Source organism: Echiichthys vipera (genome assembly GCF_963691815.1).
Source record: "Echiichthys vipera genome assembly, chromosome: 12".
Classification (NCBI taxonomy): Eukaryota; Metazoa; Chordata; class Actinopteri; order Perciformes; family Trachinidae; genus Echiichthys; species Echiichthys vipera.
Window position 1 is genome coordinate 19,614,479 of NC_139837.1, and position 15,772 is coordinate 19,630,250.

The window sequence follows — 15,772 nt, forward strand, 5'->3', positions numbered from 1 at the left end:
TGTTTTATGTCTCGCACAAAGGGAATTTATCCCAGAGACTGCATGTTTTCTAATCATAATAAACCAAAGGCAAAAGCCCGCCTCAGCGCTGATCTCATTGGTCAGTCAGCGGTGCCCGAATTGTCCACAAACATCTGATTGGTTGAACTGGCCCGACGTTCCACGCACAGCGTCCCTCGTCTCCTAGCTTTACCCAAGGCTAATGGAAGGAGGCTGGGACACCAACATTAAAATCTCCGCGCTTTGGGGTCTGTCGCATGCGCAATGCGACTGGAGCTGCGCTGTTGGTGCTATACAAATCAAATAGGATTACTTTCCAGAACAAGGTCCCAACTCCCAACTATTAAACATAATACGTTTGATTGTTCTACAATAGTGCCCCAGCTATTGTAGGGAGGACTAAACATGACTTAAGTCTCAATAAATAAATAAACATATTCATAAATAAATAAATACCAAATTAAATTTAGAAATGTATAAATTATACGTCATAAATAACTGTATAAATATATAAATTAAATAATAGATAAATGCTTTAAATGTATTTCTACATCTTTGTTCACCTATATTTATTTCTGTATTTCTGTGTCCATATGTTAATGAGGTATTAGGTCCCATTTTCTTATACATATGTCAATTTATTCCTGCATCTATTTATTCCTGTATTTATCTATTTACACATGTATTTAATCATTGAGATTGTCATGTTTTGTCCTACATACTATGAGCCTCTCGCCAGATGTTACTGCGCATGTGTCATACCCGTCATACCCCAAGGCTCAGACATATTTTGTTTGTTGGTGTCCCATCCTCCCCCCATTAGCCGTGGCTCTCCCCTGTTGTCTTTGGCGGAGGAGAACTGACAGTGCAACGTCAATGGCTCGTCTCTGTATCCGTCAAAGAGAGAGGCCTCGGCGGATAGATTGATTGGCTACACGAGCCTGTCTGACAAGTGGACGTACGGACTTATTGAGTCTGCGCTAACAGAAAAGGAGGAGGTTCCCCACGAATATAGAGTCCCTTTATTTATTTCTTTGTTTCCAGTGGGGGGATAATAATAATAACAGCGACATATACACCACAGACATTCATTCATTATCAGTGTCCGTATCCACAAGAAAACTGGATAAGACTACAGTGGTTACTCGAAGGCCAAAGCCAAGAGGAGGAGGATGAAGCGGCGCAATGCGGACTGCAGCAAACTCCGACGGCCGTTAAAACGGAACCGAATCACTGAGGGTATATACGGCAGGTAACGGTCACTTATACGGGGGTCCTCCTCCATTACGGGGGGCACTGAATGGGGTTTGATAGTTGGAGAAACGTCCTGAAGTTCCCATTGATGTCAATGAGCTGCCACTGCTAGCTGCTAGTGATAGCCGTAGCGCTAGGCCCCAAAAACAGCCTGTTTTTGAGTCAAGGTCTGTTTCACAGCAACGTTACTGTTTTAAAATAAGTTGTAATGGATTTTTTGGACACTTATAAAACAACCCTGGGTATCTAACAGTCTGCACACGTCAGTTGTCATCTTCTAGAAGCATTGAAAATAATACAGCTCCCCCTGTTAGCCATAGCTATTAGCACAACAGCAGCTTTGTCTGCTCATTTCTAATTTACTAAGTCCAGTAATAGCGTAACAAATGGGACCATTAGCTGTAAACATGAGTGAGTAAGACTGCAGTCAGTTAGTCTGACTTGTGTTGTACTATTCAGACAACTTAAAGTTGCCTAGTTGTCCTTCCAAGGAACACCTGACAGGTCCTACCTCTGTTTGTGTGTGTGTGTGTGTGTGTGTTTGTTTGTTTAGTTATCATAAAACAATCATTACAAACATATCGCAGTGTAAACTCAAACAGTAAATAGTGGCTGAAAAGTCTTAGGCTGAAGCAAAAACTAATGTATGCCTATCCCATTTTCTTATCAATTAAATCTACCCACCTCAAAGAAAAAGCAAATATAAAAAACAAGATATAAAGTAAATAAATAAATTATTCACATTTGCATCCCTCAAAAAAAGCAACAATTTTCTTGAAAACCAACAGGGAGTTGCACATTTTTACATTTAGAGTGTGACTTTCTTTGCATCTGTTAATCTAAGCGTCAAAGACCACTAGTTACACATGGGGCCTTTAGATCTAGAGATGTGGGTTGGTTCTTAAATTATTAAGCACAAAACGGTCATGCTTTGAGATCAAAGACTACTACTGTGTCACTTTCTAGGTCTCAGTACTCTATTAAACTGGGATCAACTCTATCAACTCTAATTTTGGCACTTGGAAAGATCCAGCACAATCCTTGAGAAATACTATTGTTGGGCACTGTTGTCACTGTTTAAAGCAGCATCACTCAATAACATGTAAAAGTGCAGACATCCATCTTCCACAATGTCTAAACAAGTCTCATACATCTCTGTGTGCTTGTTCTGTTTATTTGCAGAGATGCATTGTATGACATCGGTTGATTAGAAAAAGTGCCGTCAAACAGCAGTAATAGGCTCCAGACACATATACACTTGAATGACACACACCCACACATACTCTTAAAATAAATTCCCTGTATTGATGTTTTGTCATATATTGACAGTTAGATGTAAAAATTAGTAACATACTTGTGTATTTGTGTTCCAAAACAACTTGTCATCCCATTTTTCCTCTCCTTTTTCAGTACCTTCTTGTACCTGAAGTTCCTGGTGGTGTGGGCACTGGTGCTGCTGGCAGACTTTGTACTGGAGTTCAGGTTTGAGTACCTCTGGCCATTCTGGCTCTTCATCCGGAGTGTGTACGACTCCTTTAGATACCAGGGGCTGGTGAGTGGTTATGTCCTTCTATATTTATTATACATATCAATAAAGCGAGCATAGCCATCTTTTGTTATTCTCTGTTCACAACATTTAGCTGTTTCACTGAAATAAGCAAGAACAGATGTGGACTTATATTATCAGTCTCTTCTGAGTTTTGAATGTCTTCAGCACCGTAGCGCTGCAGTCACAGTCCCTGCATTTACACATGAAATTAAATTACCAGGTTATTGTTATCTTCTGCAGTAACTTTATTTATTAAATGTCATGTGAACAAGAAGCAGTTAACCAAATCTAGATATAAGCAGTGTAGTGCGATAAAAGGAAAGATTAGTACTTCTTGCAATAATCAGATTTCTTGCATGTAAACATAATCAGTAGTCAGATATCCCTTTAGACTCAGAATAACCCATAGGATGGTAACATTGATTCTGAGACTGCCAAAGCCAATCAAAAGAAGAAAGCTGTAAATATCAGGCAGAAAGAGCTGCTGCAGCTGTACAACACAGTTCAGATTTAGTTGTGTAATTCTACTGCACTTTACAGCTGCTGCCTCTTAGGATCAGAATTTTAATCTGACATAATTTTTAAAATTACAGACTTTATTGGACAGTTTAAAAGTATTCCTGTATCTAAATGTTGTATGCTAATGTTTATCTATCAGTTTTATTTTGCCTCGGGTCCTTTATTGATGCTGGGCAGATTCTTCTTGTTGACATGCAGTGTGTAGGTGTGTATGTATCTCACAGAGATGCTGAACTGGAGAACCAAAATGTACTGTTCACATAAACATTCATGGTGTAATTTAACAATGAACTATATGGTTTAATCCCTCACAACAAGACTACTCTTATTATAAATGATTAAGATATGACAGCCAACCTGTTGTGACATCTTAAAGCTGGTTGTTAGCCTGAAAACATTTCCTTTTTCTTTTTTAACGGAATGTTTAAAGTTTTGAGGATGAAAAACTTGCGGTACAAACAACCTACATCTTTCTTCGCTGCACATGTTGATGGTTTACCATAACCACCTTATCTCCCCAACAGGCCTTCTCAGTATTCTTTGTGTGTGTGGCGTTTACCTCGGACATCATTTGCCTCCTCTTCATCCCAGTGCAATGGCTATTCTTCGCTGCCAGTACCTATGTGTGGGTGCAGTATGTTTGGCACACAGGTAAGGCCCTTCAGTGTCTCCTAATATTTGTTAATACAAAAACTGCATATGAGAAATTGTAAATGCCAGCGAATAACTTGGCTCATTTGTGTCGACATTAGTTCTGTTTAACAAAAGAAGGAAGGAAGAATCTCTCTGTGTATTTACATGACAGATGATTTAGATAAATAATTATTTTAAGTCACAGAGCCCACTAGTTCTTAGAACTTGCCCTATTTTGTGTTGCTCTTCCACTTAGTGCTTCGGGGTAAAGCTTGTGTGAGAGGCATTGTGCAATACCCGTGCACATTGTGTTATCTTATTTACAAATAGTTGCGTCTTAGAATTTCGCATGGTGTGTGTGTAAGTGAGCTGCACTCGGATTAGTTGTCAGTCTGATTTAGTGGTATCCTCCTGCGTTGACCAATGGCCAGGTGTCAGATTGAAATCCTAGTGCCAGTTGGGGGAGGGAGAAACGCATGGGGTCCCCAGTTGCCTTCTTAGCCCTCCAACTTCACTCACCAGTGACATTCACGTTAAGAGTATTAATATCTCTTAGCACCCACAGCCTGGTGGTGAAAGTGTCTTGCAGTTTATTGCAGCCAAGGAGACAATGGGTAGTGTCTGTATCCTGACCACCGTATGTGTTCCGTGATAATGGTGTGTCAATAAAGATCTGTGCCCATAAGTTTTGTATATTTGATGGTCTTCCTTAGAGGGAGGCAGGTTTGTGTTCAAGTCTTTACTCTGATGACAAAGTTTTGAGCAAGTGCTGTTTCATTATATGACCTCTCACATTTCACTTCACTGGTGACAGTGGTGTTTTGTATGGCACTCTTAAACACACCTGAATCTAATGATTATCAAACCTGTGACAAGCTTCAGCTGCTTGATAACGAGCACATTATAAGACTCAGGTGTGTAGATCAGGGAGAAACCTAAAACATGCAGGGCAGTAGCTCTCCAGGAGCAGGATTGGGCACCCCTGGTGTAAAGCATATTTGATAACAAATGGGATGTGCCGGGTGAGATCAAGTACAAAGTAGGAACTCTTTCAGTAGGGGGATGACGCAGTCCATAAAGAACCTGCCAATGCCCGTATTCTAAAACGTTTTTTTTGAGATAGTCACATCATCAAGTTGGTACTGGGGCAAAGTCAGGAGTGTGTGTCTTTAAAACAGATATGGGTATCCATTTCTCCTCAAAATGTTTTTCTGTCATAAAGAAGCGCGCATACATTTTTGTAACACAGACTGACATATGCGAACTTTTCCTGAATACAGTGCAAAATAAGGATTAGGCAGTGTCTTATGAAAGAATAAGTAAACAATGACCAAGTATTCTGTGCCAACTTTGCCAGTTTGTGGTGCTAATTGCTATGGACACAGGTGGTTGTGCTGATGTTTAATGCCCACTTATAAGATCTCTGTCCTGCTTTGTTTTTCAGAGAGAGGTGTCTGTCTGCCCACTGTGTCTCTATGGATACTCTTTGTGTACATCGAGGCAGCCATCAGATTCAAAGACCTAAAGAACTTCCACGTGGACTTGTGTCGGCCGTTTGCTGCACACTGGTGAGCCCCTGTTCTGTTTTAACCAGGTGGAATGCTGTACTTAACGTAACATGCTTTTACTGGAAGGTTTAGGGCAGTAGACATATACACAGCTTCCTTGGTTGCTGCACACTACATGAAGTCAGTAAAATCACACGATTGGCTATGCGCATTGTTCATGATAAATCAGTTTAAGGCTGAATGTTTTAGAGAATAAATGCACTTAAATGTGCCTGACTGTACAGGTAGGAACTGTAAGAAGACTTTTATAGTTGCACTCTTCCCACTTAGTACTGCTGCAAAGCAATTTTCCTTGGGATAAAGAAAGGTTAACCCCTTATCATATTTTTATCCTCAAAGATAACCAAAATAAATAACCAAGTCCAGTTGCTTTTGACTGAAATTGCTTTGAGGATAACGATGACCTGGACAAATGAGAACATTCACAGGCCCTTATCATATTGTATAATAAATGTAGTTGTTGTTGTGCCCATAAAAAAATATATATGTTTGCCTATTGGTTTCTGTTTCTTAAAAAAAAAAAAAGCAGGTCTTAGGTTTTTCTTGGATTTTCCCCAAGACTTTGCATATTTCTGAAAAATCCCGAAAGAGGTTTAAAGTAGGGTTGGAGTGTATGTTTGTGAACTGTGTACCGCTAAGAGAGGTATGTAATTTTAATCTAAGGAACCCCTAAGACCTAAAGCTGGATTTGGTTTGCCTATATTATTCTGTGAAGTTGACATGTCACCATACTAAAATAAAGAACTCTAATTTATTATTTACTTAAGAGCATTTTTTTAGCAGTGCTTCCTTGATCAAATCAGCACGTTTTTGATCTATGACCCTAAGGCTAGACTTATGAGTTTATTCTTGTGTCCCATTGCTTTAGCATTGGCTACCCAGTGGTCACGCTGGGCTTCGGCTTCAAGAGCTACGTGAGTTATAAGATGCGCCTTCGGAAGCAGAAGGAAGTGCAGAAGGAGAATGAGTTTTACATGCAGCTCCTGCAGCAGGCTCTGCCTCCAGAGCAACAGATGCTTCAGAGGCAAGAGCGAGAAGCAGAAGAAGGTAAAACACACATACATGCTGTATGCACAGATGAAGCATCTGATTAAGGAAATCTGACACCTCACACCATCTACTACGGCGGAACAATGAACTTACCTTCTTTGATACGACACATTGATAGTGTTACCTGGTCACTTTACTGTTTGGTTTGCTAGCTGGGGTAATTAAATGACACATCTATGGATCGGGAATTTGAATGATCTGCCAGTCAGTTTTGCTTCAGTCAGGATTGTTGACCAGGATGGCAGGTAGCCTTTAGGCTTTGTGTTGGACCTGGGAGAAATAGTTCCCTAGAGATTTTGTGTCCTGTTTATGGGATTCAATGGATTGTGATAATAAATGTGCACCCTGGAAACAAAACTAGCTTTTAGACTACAACCAGGTGTGTATCAAGATGTGTTTTCATGAATCTATCAACATTACTTCAGTTTGCAGCATTTCCCTCTCTATTCAAAGTCTGTGGTTGCAGGTGTGCCTGCCTCGCAGTATAAAAAAACAAATCATGCACATAATGATTCTAAGAGGTGCTCGTCATTGGGTGTGATATGGCAAAGATTTGAAAGGAGCTTGCACAGCAAGTTTGTAAAAAAAAATGTCAAAATTGCAGCCAGCAAAGGAGTTTTCACCAGCCAACCAATAACAAAAATCTCACTTTAATGCATCACAGTTGTTTGTTTAGCTATGCATAAAGCCATGTTTCAGATATACTAAGATATGAAGAATTACACACCGGTAAAGAGAGGATATACATAGAACTTCAGGATAAGTAATAGTCTCATTCATATGTGTATGTATGTATGTAACTCCTTCATTTTCCTCTTTATTTATGCAGCGGCAGCTAAAGGAATATCTGAAGTGGACACACCTCCAGTGTCACAGAATGGCGCCCCAGCCAATAAAAAGACATCGGCACCACTGCCAGAGTTAGAGTATAGAGAAAAAGGGAAAGAGGGAAAGGGTGGTGGGGACGCTAAAAAGCAGCACAACAGCAACAGCATCCTGCCATCATCAGTGGACTCTAAACTCCAAGAGATGGAGTATATGGAGAACCATATGAACAACAAGAGACTGACCACAGAGCTGGGCAGCACAGAGAACCTGTTGCTTAAAGAGGAAAACAATTCTTCCTGCTCCTCCTCCTCCTCTTCCTCCTCCAAAAACTACAAAAATGCTAGCAGCAATGCCGCGACGCTCAACTCCTCGCCTCGCGGCCATAGCGCCAGCAACGGGAGCGTGCCCTCCTCCGCACCATCATCATCCTCCTCCACGGGGAAGAACGAGAAGAAGCACAAGTTAGCTGTCGGGAAGGGGACGTCGGGTGGCTCCCACAGGGATCCCACAGACAACTGCATCCCCAACAACCAGCTGAGCAAGCCAGAAGCACTTGTTAGGTAAGAAACACACGCTCAGACATGAGTATTCATCACAACGCATGCTCATTAGGAACATACATCTCATGTTCGAGCAAATTCTCTCAAACTGAAGCATTTCTTCTACTGTCAAATATGTGATATGTGTGAGGCTAGGGATGGTTTTTGCTGTCATCCCAATCATGATACCAAGACCTAGTCAATCACTGCACTGTGCACACATAAAGCAGACCTACAGTGAGTTTGATAAAGTAGTCTCAATTATTCACAACTCTGCTTTAAAATAAATGAAACCATACACTAAAGTTGGGAACAGTATTAAAAATATAGCCTGCATCCTAGCTGACCTTTGATGGTTTCCTGTAAGTCCTGCAGTATATTTTATAATATCTCTGGTCAACATGATGTGGTAGAACGGTTTGAACAGGATTTGGACAACCTGTCAACTCCAGCACAAACAGAATGCTAAAGTTCAAAGCCTTTCATCCAATAGCAGTCATTTTGAAGCACGGTATATGTTTTTAAGTTTGCTTTTTCCGCATCGCTGGTGTATCATTAACTGAAAGTCTTTGGCAAGCTGCTGTTTATTTTATGGTATGTTTATTTCGTGCTTCACTCACAAAACTAAGTGAATCCAGCGTTTTCACAGAGTGCGGCAGTTACATTTTGACAGCTTGTGCACCTGGAGCAAATAAACAAACGACCACAAATTGATTGTGCTTTGTATAACCTAGATCCATCATAAACTCCTGAATCTGAGCCTATTCTGATCAGCTTGTGATATCCTTAGTTGTCAAACCACATATTGCAAACAGGTTGCCATTAAGTCTCCAGCTGGTATGATTTAGTTGAGCTGTGTGTTGAAAAGTGTAATTTCACTCTTGATATGTTTGCAATCTTTTGCACATAACTTACAATGTTGATTTAATAACAGATAATGTAAAAGTGAGTTAAGTGTCGGGTTGGTAGTGACATATTTTAAAATGTCAGAGAAAATAGACTGTCATTGTTTGTAAAGCCTCCCTGTGTGTCTAATCTAATTTGTGTCTGGTTTACTCATGTGTGCAATGTGGAGTTTTTCTCGGTGACTGTCTCAGATGACAGCAGATATACCAATATGTGTGACATCAAATTATCCTTTAAAGTCTTGGGTTGTTTTTATCAGAAATCTCAGACACTTAGAAATGATGCTGAAAGTTTGAGTAGGACTGATGATATTTTGTGTTCTAAGTAGGATATAAATGGTTATGAAGTTTCCTTCACCCTGTTTCATTTCAGAATAAATCTATGCAACACTCAGAAGCCTAAAGTTAACTTAACTTAATTTATCTGTATAGATTGATTATATACATGCCTTTGCTGTATAAGACTTTATGGATGTTTTTCTTAAGCAGCTGTTTGCTCCTGGGGAATGTGTATAATCCATGTATGTTTCCATAACAGCATAAATGTATTGATGTACATGATATATATGTAAATCATGTTGAATGTCATAAGCAGCATGTCATTGTCTGTGTTCACTCTCCCAGATTGGAGCAGGATGTTAAGAAGTTGAAGGCAGACCTGCAGGCCAGCCGGCAGGTTGAACAGGACCTGCGCAGCCAGATCGGCTCTCTGGGAAGCGCTGAGCGCTCCATACGCACTGAGCTGGGCCAACTGCGTCAGGAGAACGAGCTACTGCAGAACAAGTGAGCTGAGCTTCTGTTCACTGCATCAAACAGAGGTCACACTAGTGATCCTTAGTTGACCTAGTTAGTTAAGGCCTAAGTCGAGTAGTTTCACACACTCACAGACAGCAACAGTATGAGCGAGTGTGTATGTGACAGTATGAAGTGAAGTTGCAATTGTAAGCGGCGTGTCTACACTTAATATTTGTCAGTGAATAAATGCTACAAGTCCTCAAGAACCGAGCAGCACATTAAAGTAAAAGGAGTTAGCCGCAAAGCTATCGACAACTGTCCGGGCTCACCAAGCTTTAAGGTCCAGCTATTCCTCATTTTTATGACTAGTTGCTCCTGCAGTCGTCCACTATATTTATTTAAAAATAGCCTTGTCTCACCACTTTGTGTTTTTTTTTTTTTTTATTGTTTTTTTTAAGTACATACTTGTTCCACACATTCAACAGAGAGAGACAGAGATAAGCATGCAGGATGTCTGTGTCTGCTGCTCCTGCCACACACACACACACACACACACACACACACACACACACACACACACACACACACACACACACACACACACACACACACACACACACACAGATTAGCAAACAGTAGGGGAGCAAAATCGCTTGTAAACGAGGGAGTAGGAATGCTCTCCTGGTGGAAACAGTCTGTCTCTGGATATATCGTGGCCCCCCAAAGCACTTATGCCTTTAGGAGGTCCCTCAGGTGGGCTTTGTGTGGGCTGCTCAAATAAACGCTATACAACAGTTCACCATGACGTCACAACAACAATATTCGTTCTTCCGGGTGGCAAAAGCAGAAGCGTTCTCCGATGACAACACTAGTAAACAAGCCCTTTCATGTCATTTAACCAGAGTAAATGGCTTGAATCACTGGGTGATCTCCACCAAAGTGGAAGTAGAATTCATTTACTCACTTCTAAGACTCTACAAGGTAAATTTCATATTTGTATCTGAGCATTTACATGTCATATTAGTAAACTAAAGTGACCTTGATGAGTGAAAGCAGTGAGAACGTTTGGGCGATGCTCAGCCTGGGCGGCTCAGGTGGCGGTTTACATTAAAAATGACTTTAAGACTTTACGATATATTTTGGAGCTGTTAAATCATGTCATTTTATTGTGAAGGACTGAAGTATGGTCGCGGATGTTTTGACAACATTGATGTTAATGTGGATGACCAGCAGTTCCCAGTGTTTATTGCGAGGATATTGGGTTTGTCCGACTAGGGCCGAAAGGAGTGTCCTTTTGACAACTCGTGTAAACACAAAGGTCGTTAAAACGATATATGGTTACAAAGTTAAAAAGTTAGACTTTAGTTTACCACCATTTAATTAACTCTAAACAATACACCATCATTTATATTTGTAGATTAAACAGAAAGTTTGATAGAATTTAGCCAGAAAGTGTCCCACTGGAGACACAGATCTGTTATCTGTGATGAAATGTCTCCACAAACGCAATGATGGAGGTTTGTTCCCAGTCTGCCCCGTTAGAAGACGCTCCTCCACCAGGCAGTCTTAGCACTCGTGCTTTTAACAATTTCCAATCGCTTTACCCTCCTCAACCACAGGTTCCACTGGATAAATTTAGTATTTATGGGAAAAAACCCTTCACCGTTTATTGTATATCAGGTGGCTCAACCCCAAGCACAACACGTTTTCATTTTTAACTGTAACACTGTTTAAAGTAGCAGCTGGTCAGCTTCAGGTACGTGGAAGCTGCTCACGTTCTGCCACCCAGAAGGATCTTGACGCCTGTTGTTTACAAACACTCTAAAATGCCCTATACATGTGAAACAATGATGGAATCAAACAGCACATAAAATAAAAAATACTGATCCTGCCACCCTGTCTTTCTTTCTTGTTAATATGCTGCTCTATGTTATATGTGTGTCCACGCACTTGCAGGCTCCATAATGCTGTGCAGGCAAAGCAAAAGGACAAACAGGCAGTGGGCCAACTGGAGAAGAGGCTCAAAGCAGAGCAGGAGGCCCGAGCCAGTGCAGAGAAACAGCTTGCAGATGAAAAGAAGCGAAAGAAGTTAGAGGAGGCCACAGCAGCCAGAGCAGTAGCACTGGCAGCAGCATCCAGGTAGGTGCACATCTCACATTTGAGATTTAGTTTGTAATAAGCATTTTACTTTTGACTGGTTGCCTGTTTCTTTTAAGTTCTGATAAATTCACTACTTTTTCTCCTTTTCAGAGGGGAGTGCACAGACACGCTGCGGCGGCGGATCACTGAAGTAGAAACAGAGTGTAAGAAACTAACAATGGATATCAAGCTAAAGGAGGACCAGATCAGAGAGCTTGAATTGAAAGTCCAGGTAAGATTATTTGTTTATTAAATTAAATATTTAACTGTCAACAGATAAAAATCAGCAGTTCTCCCAGTATTATTGTGTTTTAATGCATTATTGTCTTTGTTCATTCGGCCATATGATGATGATTGATTCTAATTCATGAACGTTTGGATTCCTGATATCTTAACCTATTGCAGTATTGTGCACATCGCCAGTTCTGCATTTGTATGTGACCAAGCTTCTGAAAAGACAGAAGTGATACAGCTAAATGTAACACGCCCATGTCTATATCATGATGGGGCATTTCTGGGAGCTCTGTCCATCCGACCACTGTCGATGGCTGATATTTTCTAAACTTCTATTCACGTCAGCTATGAACCTTATGAAATCTATCAAAGTAGCACTGTCCCATTGCATGTGTGCCTCACTACTTGGCAAGCTAAAAATGTTCCAAAAGCTAATATCGTCCATTTACAGAACATTCGATCACTGGCGTGGTAAAGCACTAACCTGCTGGATATCTTCCCCTCTCAGGAGCTTCATAAATATAAAGAGAACGAAAAAGACACAGAGGTGCTGATGTCGGCACTGTCAGCCATGCAGGACAAGACCCAGCACCTGGAGAACAGTCTGAGCGCAGAGACCAGGATCAAACTGGACCTCTTCTCTGCGCTGGGAGATGCCAAGAGACAGCTGGAGATTGCACAAGGTCAGCCCGATTTCCACAAACAACATATGTTTACTCACACGATACTTGAACTGTGATATTTTGAACCATATTCTCTAGGCGTGTAAGAAAATATCAAGAGAACTAGAACCATGAAACTAGAAGACCAAAGAAAGCCATTAGTACTAACATATGTCATGTTGGCTTGTAAGGAATTTTGCTAAATAACGCTCCAAAGTTAGGAAAATGTTTGGCATGGGCAAAACCGGCATGGCCACTCTCAAAGGGGTCCCTTGACCTCTCTCCTCCAGGTATCTGGATGAACATAGGTTCTATGGGTACCCACGAGACTACCCTTTACAGACATACGCAAAAAAATCCCAGTATATCTCCTTCCTTGCAGTATCGCTATATATCAAATCATAAACTCTGTATCTGGATGACTATCGTATTGCCACATTCTTGTCATTACACAGCTGGAATGACCTCTTGATGTCTGTTTTCAGGTCAGATCCTGCAGAAGGACCAGGAGATAAAAGATCTGAAGCAGAAGATAGCCGAAGTGATGGCCGTCATGCCCAGCATCTCCTACACAGCCGACACCAGCAGCATGACCCCCGTGGCCCCCCACTACTCCTCCAAGTTCATGGACACCAATCCCTCCGGCCTAGACCCCAACGCCTCTGTTTACCAGCCACTCAAAAAGTGAACGCTTCGTCCCGCCCCACCCCTCCTCTTGCCTCCATCCTCCCATCAGTTTTATTTTTTCCTGCAGGCCCACCACCTTCCGATCTGCTCGGCATGTCTGCGGCTGAGAACGTTGTTTTTCTTGGGTTTTTAATTTTCCTCTCGCCAGGTCAGAAGGATGTTGTATTGTGTGACTGTATTTGTTGTAGTTAAAACAAAAGACAAAAAAACTTTAAACGGACATCACATGTCAACTAGGAAGTCCCAGTTTTTTTTTTCTCTTAAGTGTCTAGTGAAACCTCACAGAATCGGGTATGTATCTTCATCTCAAGGGTGTTGCTCTCCCTCTCCCACCACCACCACTGCAACGACCTGCAACCAGTTACCTGCTCTTTGGTCCTGGGGAATAGCTGCTTTATTATTTTGGGTTGATTGTTGATTGTTTTTTGCCTCCTAAAACTTGGAAAACAGAGTTCTCTTTTATCATACAGTCATACAGCCTGACTTGTATCCCAATTTCTTTGGCGGGTTGTTTTCTCCCAAGGAGGTAGGGCAACATCTGTACAACCAGAGGAATGTAGTGCAAAGCTGGCACAGACTCTCACCCCCGGATGTGTTTAATTTATTCTTTAAGACACCAAATGAACCCTGCTCTCAGCTGCTTTGGGGTTTGGGGGTAAATTATTTTTAAAGTGTATTGTGTGGTTCTATTTGTTCACTCTTTAGGATTCAAGTGTTGATTTCAACAGACTGGAAGTGTTGATCGCAACAAGTTGGAAAAGATCTTGTGTTATAAGCCGAAACATAGACCTTAAATTAAATTGGACTAACCCAAGCAGCTCCTAATGTTCAGAATCAGTGAAAACAGCAGTTTGGTTTCCTCCCCCTGACCCTGCTCCATTTTCTGAGTTTTTGCAAAGTTAATCATCAGTTGTTATAAACACAGTGCCTTGAGTTGAGGACAGAGTGAATTTGACTAAGAGACATGACCCAACCCTTCTCTATTAGTTGTGAATCATCTGGTTAAGCTGAAAAGGATACAAATTTGACCTTGCCTAGTGAAGTGGGACAAAGTGCCTTCAGATGTGGTTTTCAGACTCCCTACTGATTTTCCAACTGATAGGAAAGCTGATGCATTGTGTCCACTTGAAGGCAGCTTTGTCCCTTTTTATGTAAATCACATTTAATACATTAGACGGCACCAAATTGTCCTACTGTTTGCCTATAATTGTCAGTATGATGACATGACGTTAGCCACCACAGAGTCTCCGGCTCGTCACATGTCCTCTCACAGAAACTCATCTCTACTGCTGTTAAACCTCAAATCCCTCGGTTTAGCTGCTGCCCCTTCGGTTCTTTTTCATTTCCAATTTAAAGTTGCACTGTAGAAAAACATGCTGTTCGAAAAGGGAAAACTGTAAAGAAGGACTGTGCAATCTAAGCAAAGCTTTAGAGATGCCAACTTTAAATATAGCATTTAAATCATTCTATTTAATTAATCTTCCACTTCAGTTTGTGTGCCAAGACTGGGAATGCTTGTTTCTCTAGTCATGTGTTCGAGAATGTACTGCATTGGTTGACGTGTTTGTCAAATATCCAGTTGAATATCACTTAATGGAAGTTTTCTGTTAAGCAGGTAGAGAAAGTGGTCACCTGTTTCTAGTAGACTGTGTAGTTAAACGTAAGGGACTAGAAAGTCACATTTCTTTTTGTGAATGTTACAGTATTTGCAACTGTTGGGGGAAGTGGTTGTTTTTAAAAGCAGATTTTTTCTTATTCCTGTTTGGTATTATCGTTATTTTCCTGCAGGGAGAAAATCGCTCCAGTCTGATGTGGTTTCACCGTCATCTGAAATGGTCATTGTTGTGCGTGTGGTTTTCATCTACTGTATATGGAGATGCTTTTTTTTTCTTTTTTTTCGCTCAGATTGCTGTCATTGGCTCCAGAAGAAAAAAGATGTTGTGAAAATTACAGTTTAGTCAGTTGTTTGGCCAACTGATTGTTGAAAGTATAGAAAAAATGTTTGGTTTGGTTTTTGTTTTCTATGCCCACAGTCACTGCTCTGTTTCTCCCCAGGTCTGAACTTGGCTGTGCTCTCGCTCTGTGAGGTTTACAAGGAATAAACTTTTTTTTTTCTTGCAAATTGACTATATTTCCTCTTCTTGTGGTTATTACTCTGATAGTATGTCTGAAAATATCTAAACAAAGTGTTTGTTTTCAGATTTTAGACATTAAATTCTGTTTATTTGCTTTCCAAATGTTGTTATCAGATGTATTAACCCTCAGAAAACCTGCTTTACAAACTGAAGTGAGGTTTAAAAGAAGTGGAAAATGAGGAGGCAGAGGAGCTAATGAAATATGCTATTGGGTTGGATTATGGGAAATCCAGGGTTTTTGGAGTTTAACCCATACAAGAGACTAAAAGTTAGAATAGCTCAGCCCTTGCTGCTGCAATTTCGACTGTTCTCTTATTAATCTTTCTCTTGTAAGT

At 40.8% G+C, this 15,772-nt stretch overlaps 1 protein-coding gene across 1 annotated transcript; it reads left to right on the top strand.

Annotated features, from left to right (window-relative positions):
* Positions 1-1,052: 1,052 nt before the first annotated feature.
* Positions 1,053-15,374, top strand: maco1b (macoilin 1b). The gene is made up of 11 exons (XM_083923802.1): positions 1,053-1,252; positions 2,665-2,806; positions 3,847-3,973; positions 5,400-5,523; positions 6,392-6,570; positions 7,403-7,961; positions 9,470-9,628; positions 11,537-11,719; positions 11,831-11,951; positions 12,462-12,636; positions 13,101-15,374. Exons 1-11 carry the CDS (start codon positions 1,173-1,175, stop codon positions 13,301-13,303), a joined length of 2,052 nt encoding a protein of 683 aa, XP_083779928.1. The 5' UTR covers positions 1,053-1,172; the 3' UTR covers positions 13,304-15,374.
* Positions 15,375-15,772: the final 398 nt, after the last annotated feature.

Bases quoted from the DNA above. Each gene is read 5' to 3' on its own strand.
- maco1b (XM_083923802.1), top strand. From the start codon at position 1,173: ATGAAGCGGCGCAATGCGGACTGCAGCAAACTCCGACGGCCGTTAAAA. The intron at 11,720-11,830 runs GTAGGTGCACAT...TCTCCTTTTCAG, and splicing joins GCACTGGCAGCAGCATCCAG to AGGGGAGTGCACAGACACGC. The intron at 12,637-13,100 runs GTCAGCCCGATT...GTCTGTTTTCAG, and splicing joins ACAGCTGGAGATTGCACAAG to GTCAGATCCTGCAGAAGGAC.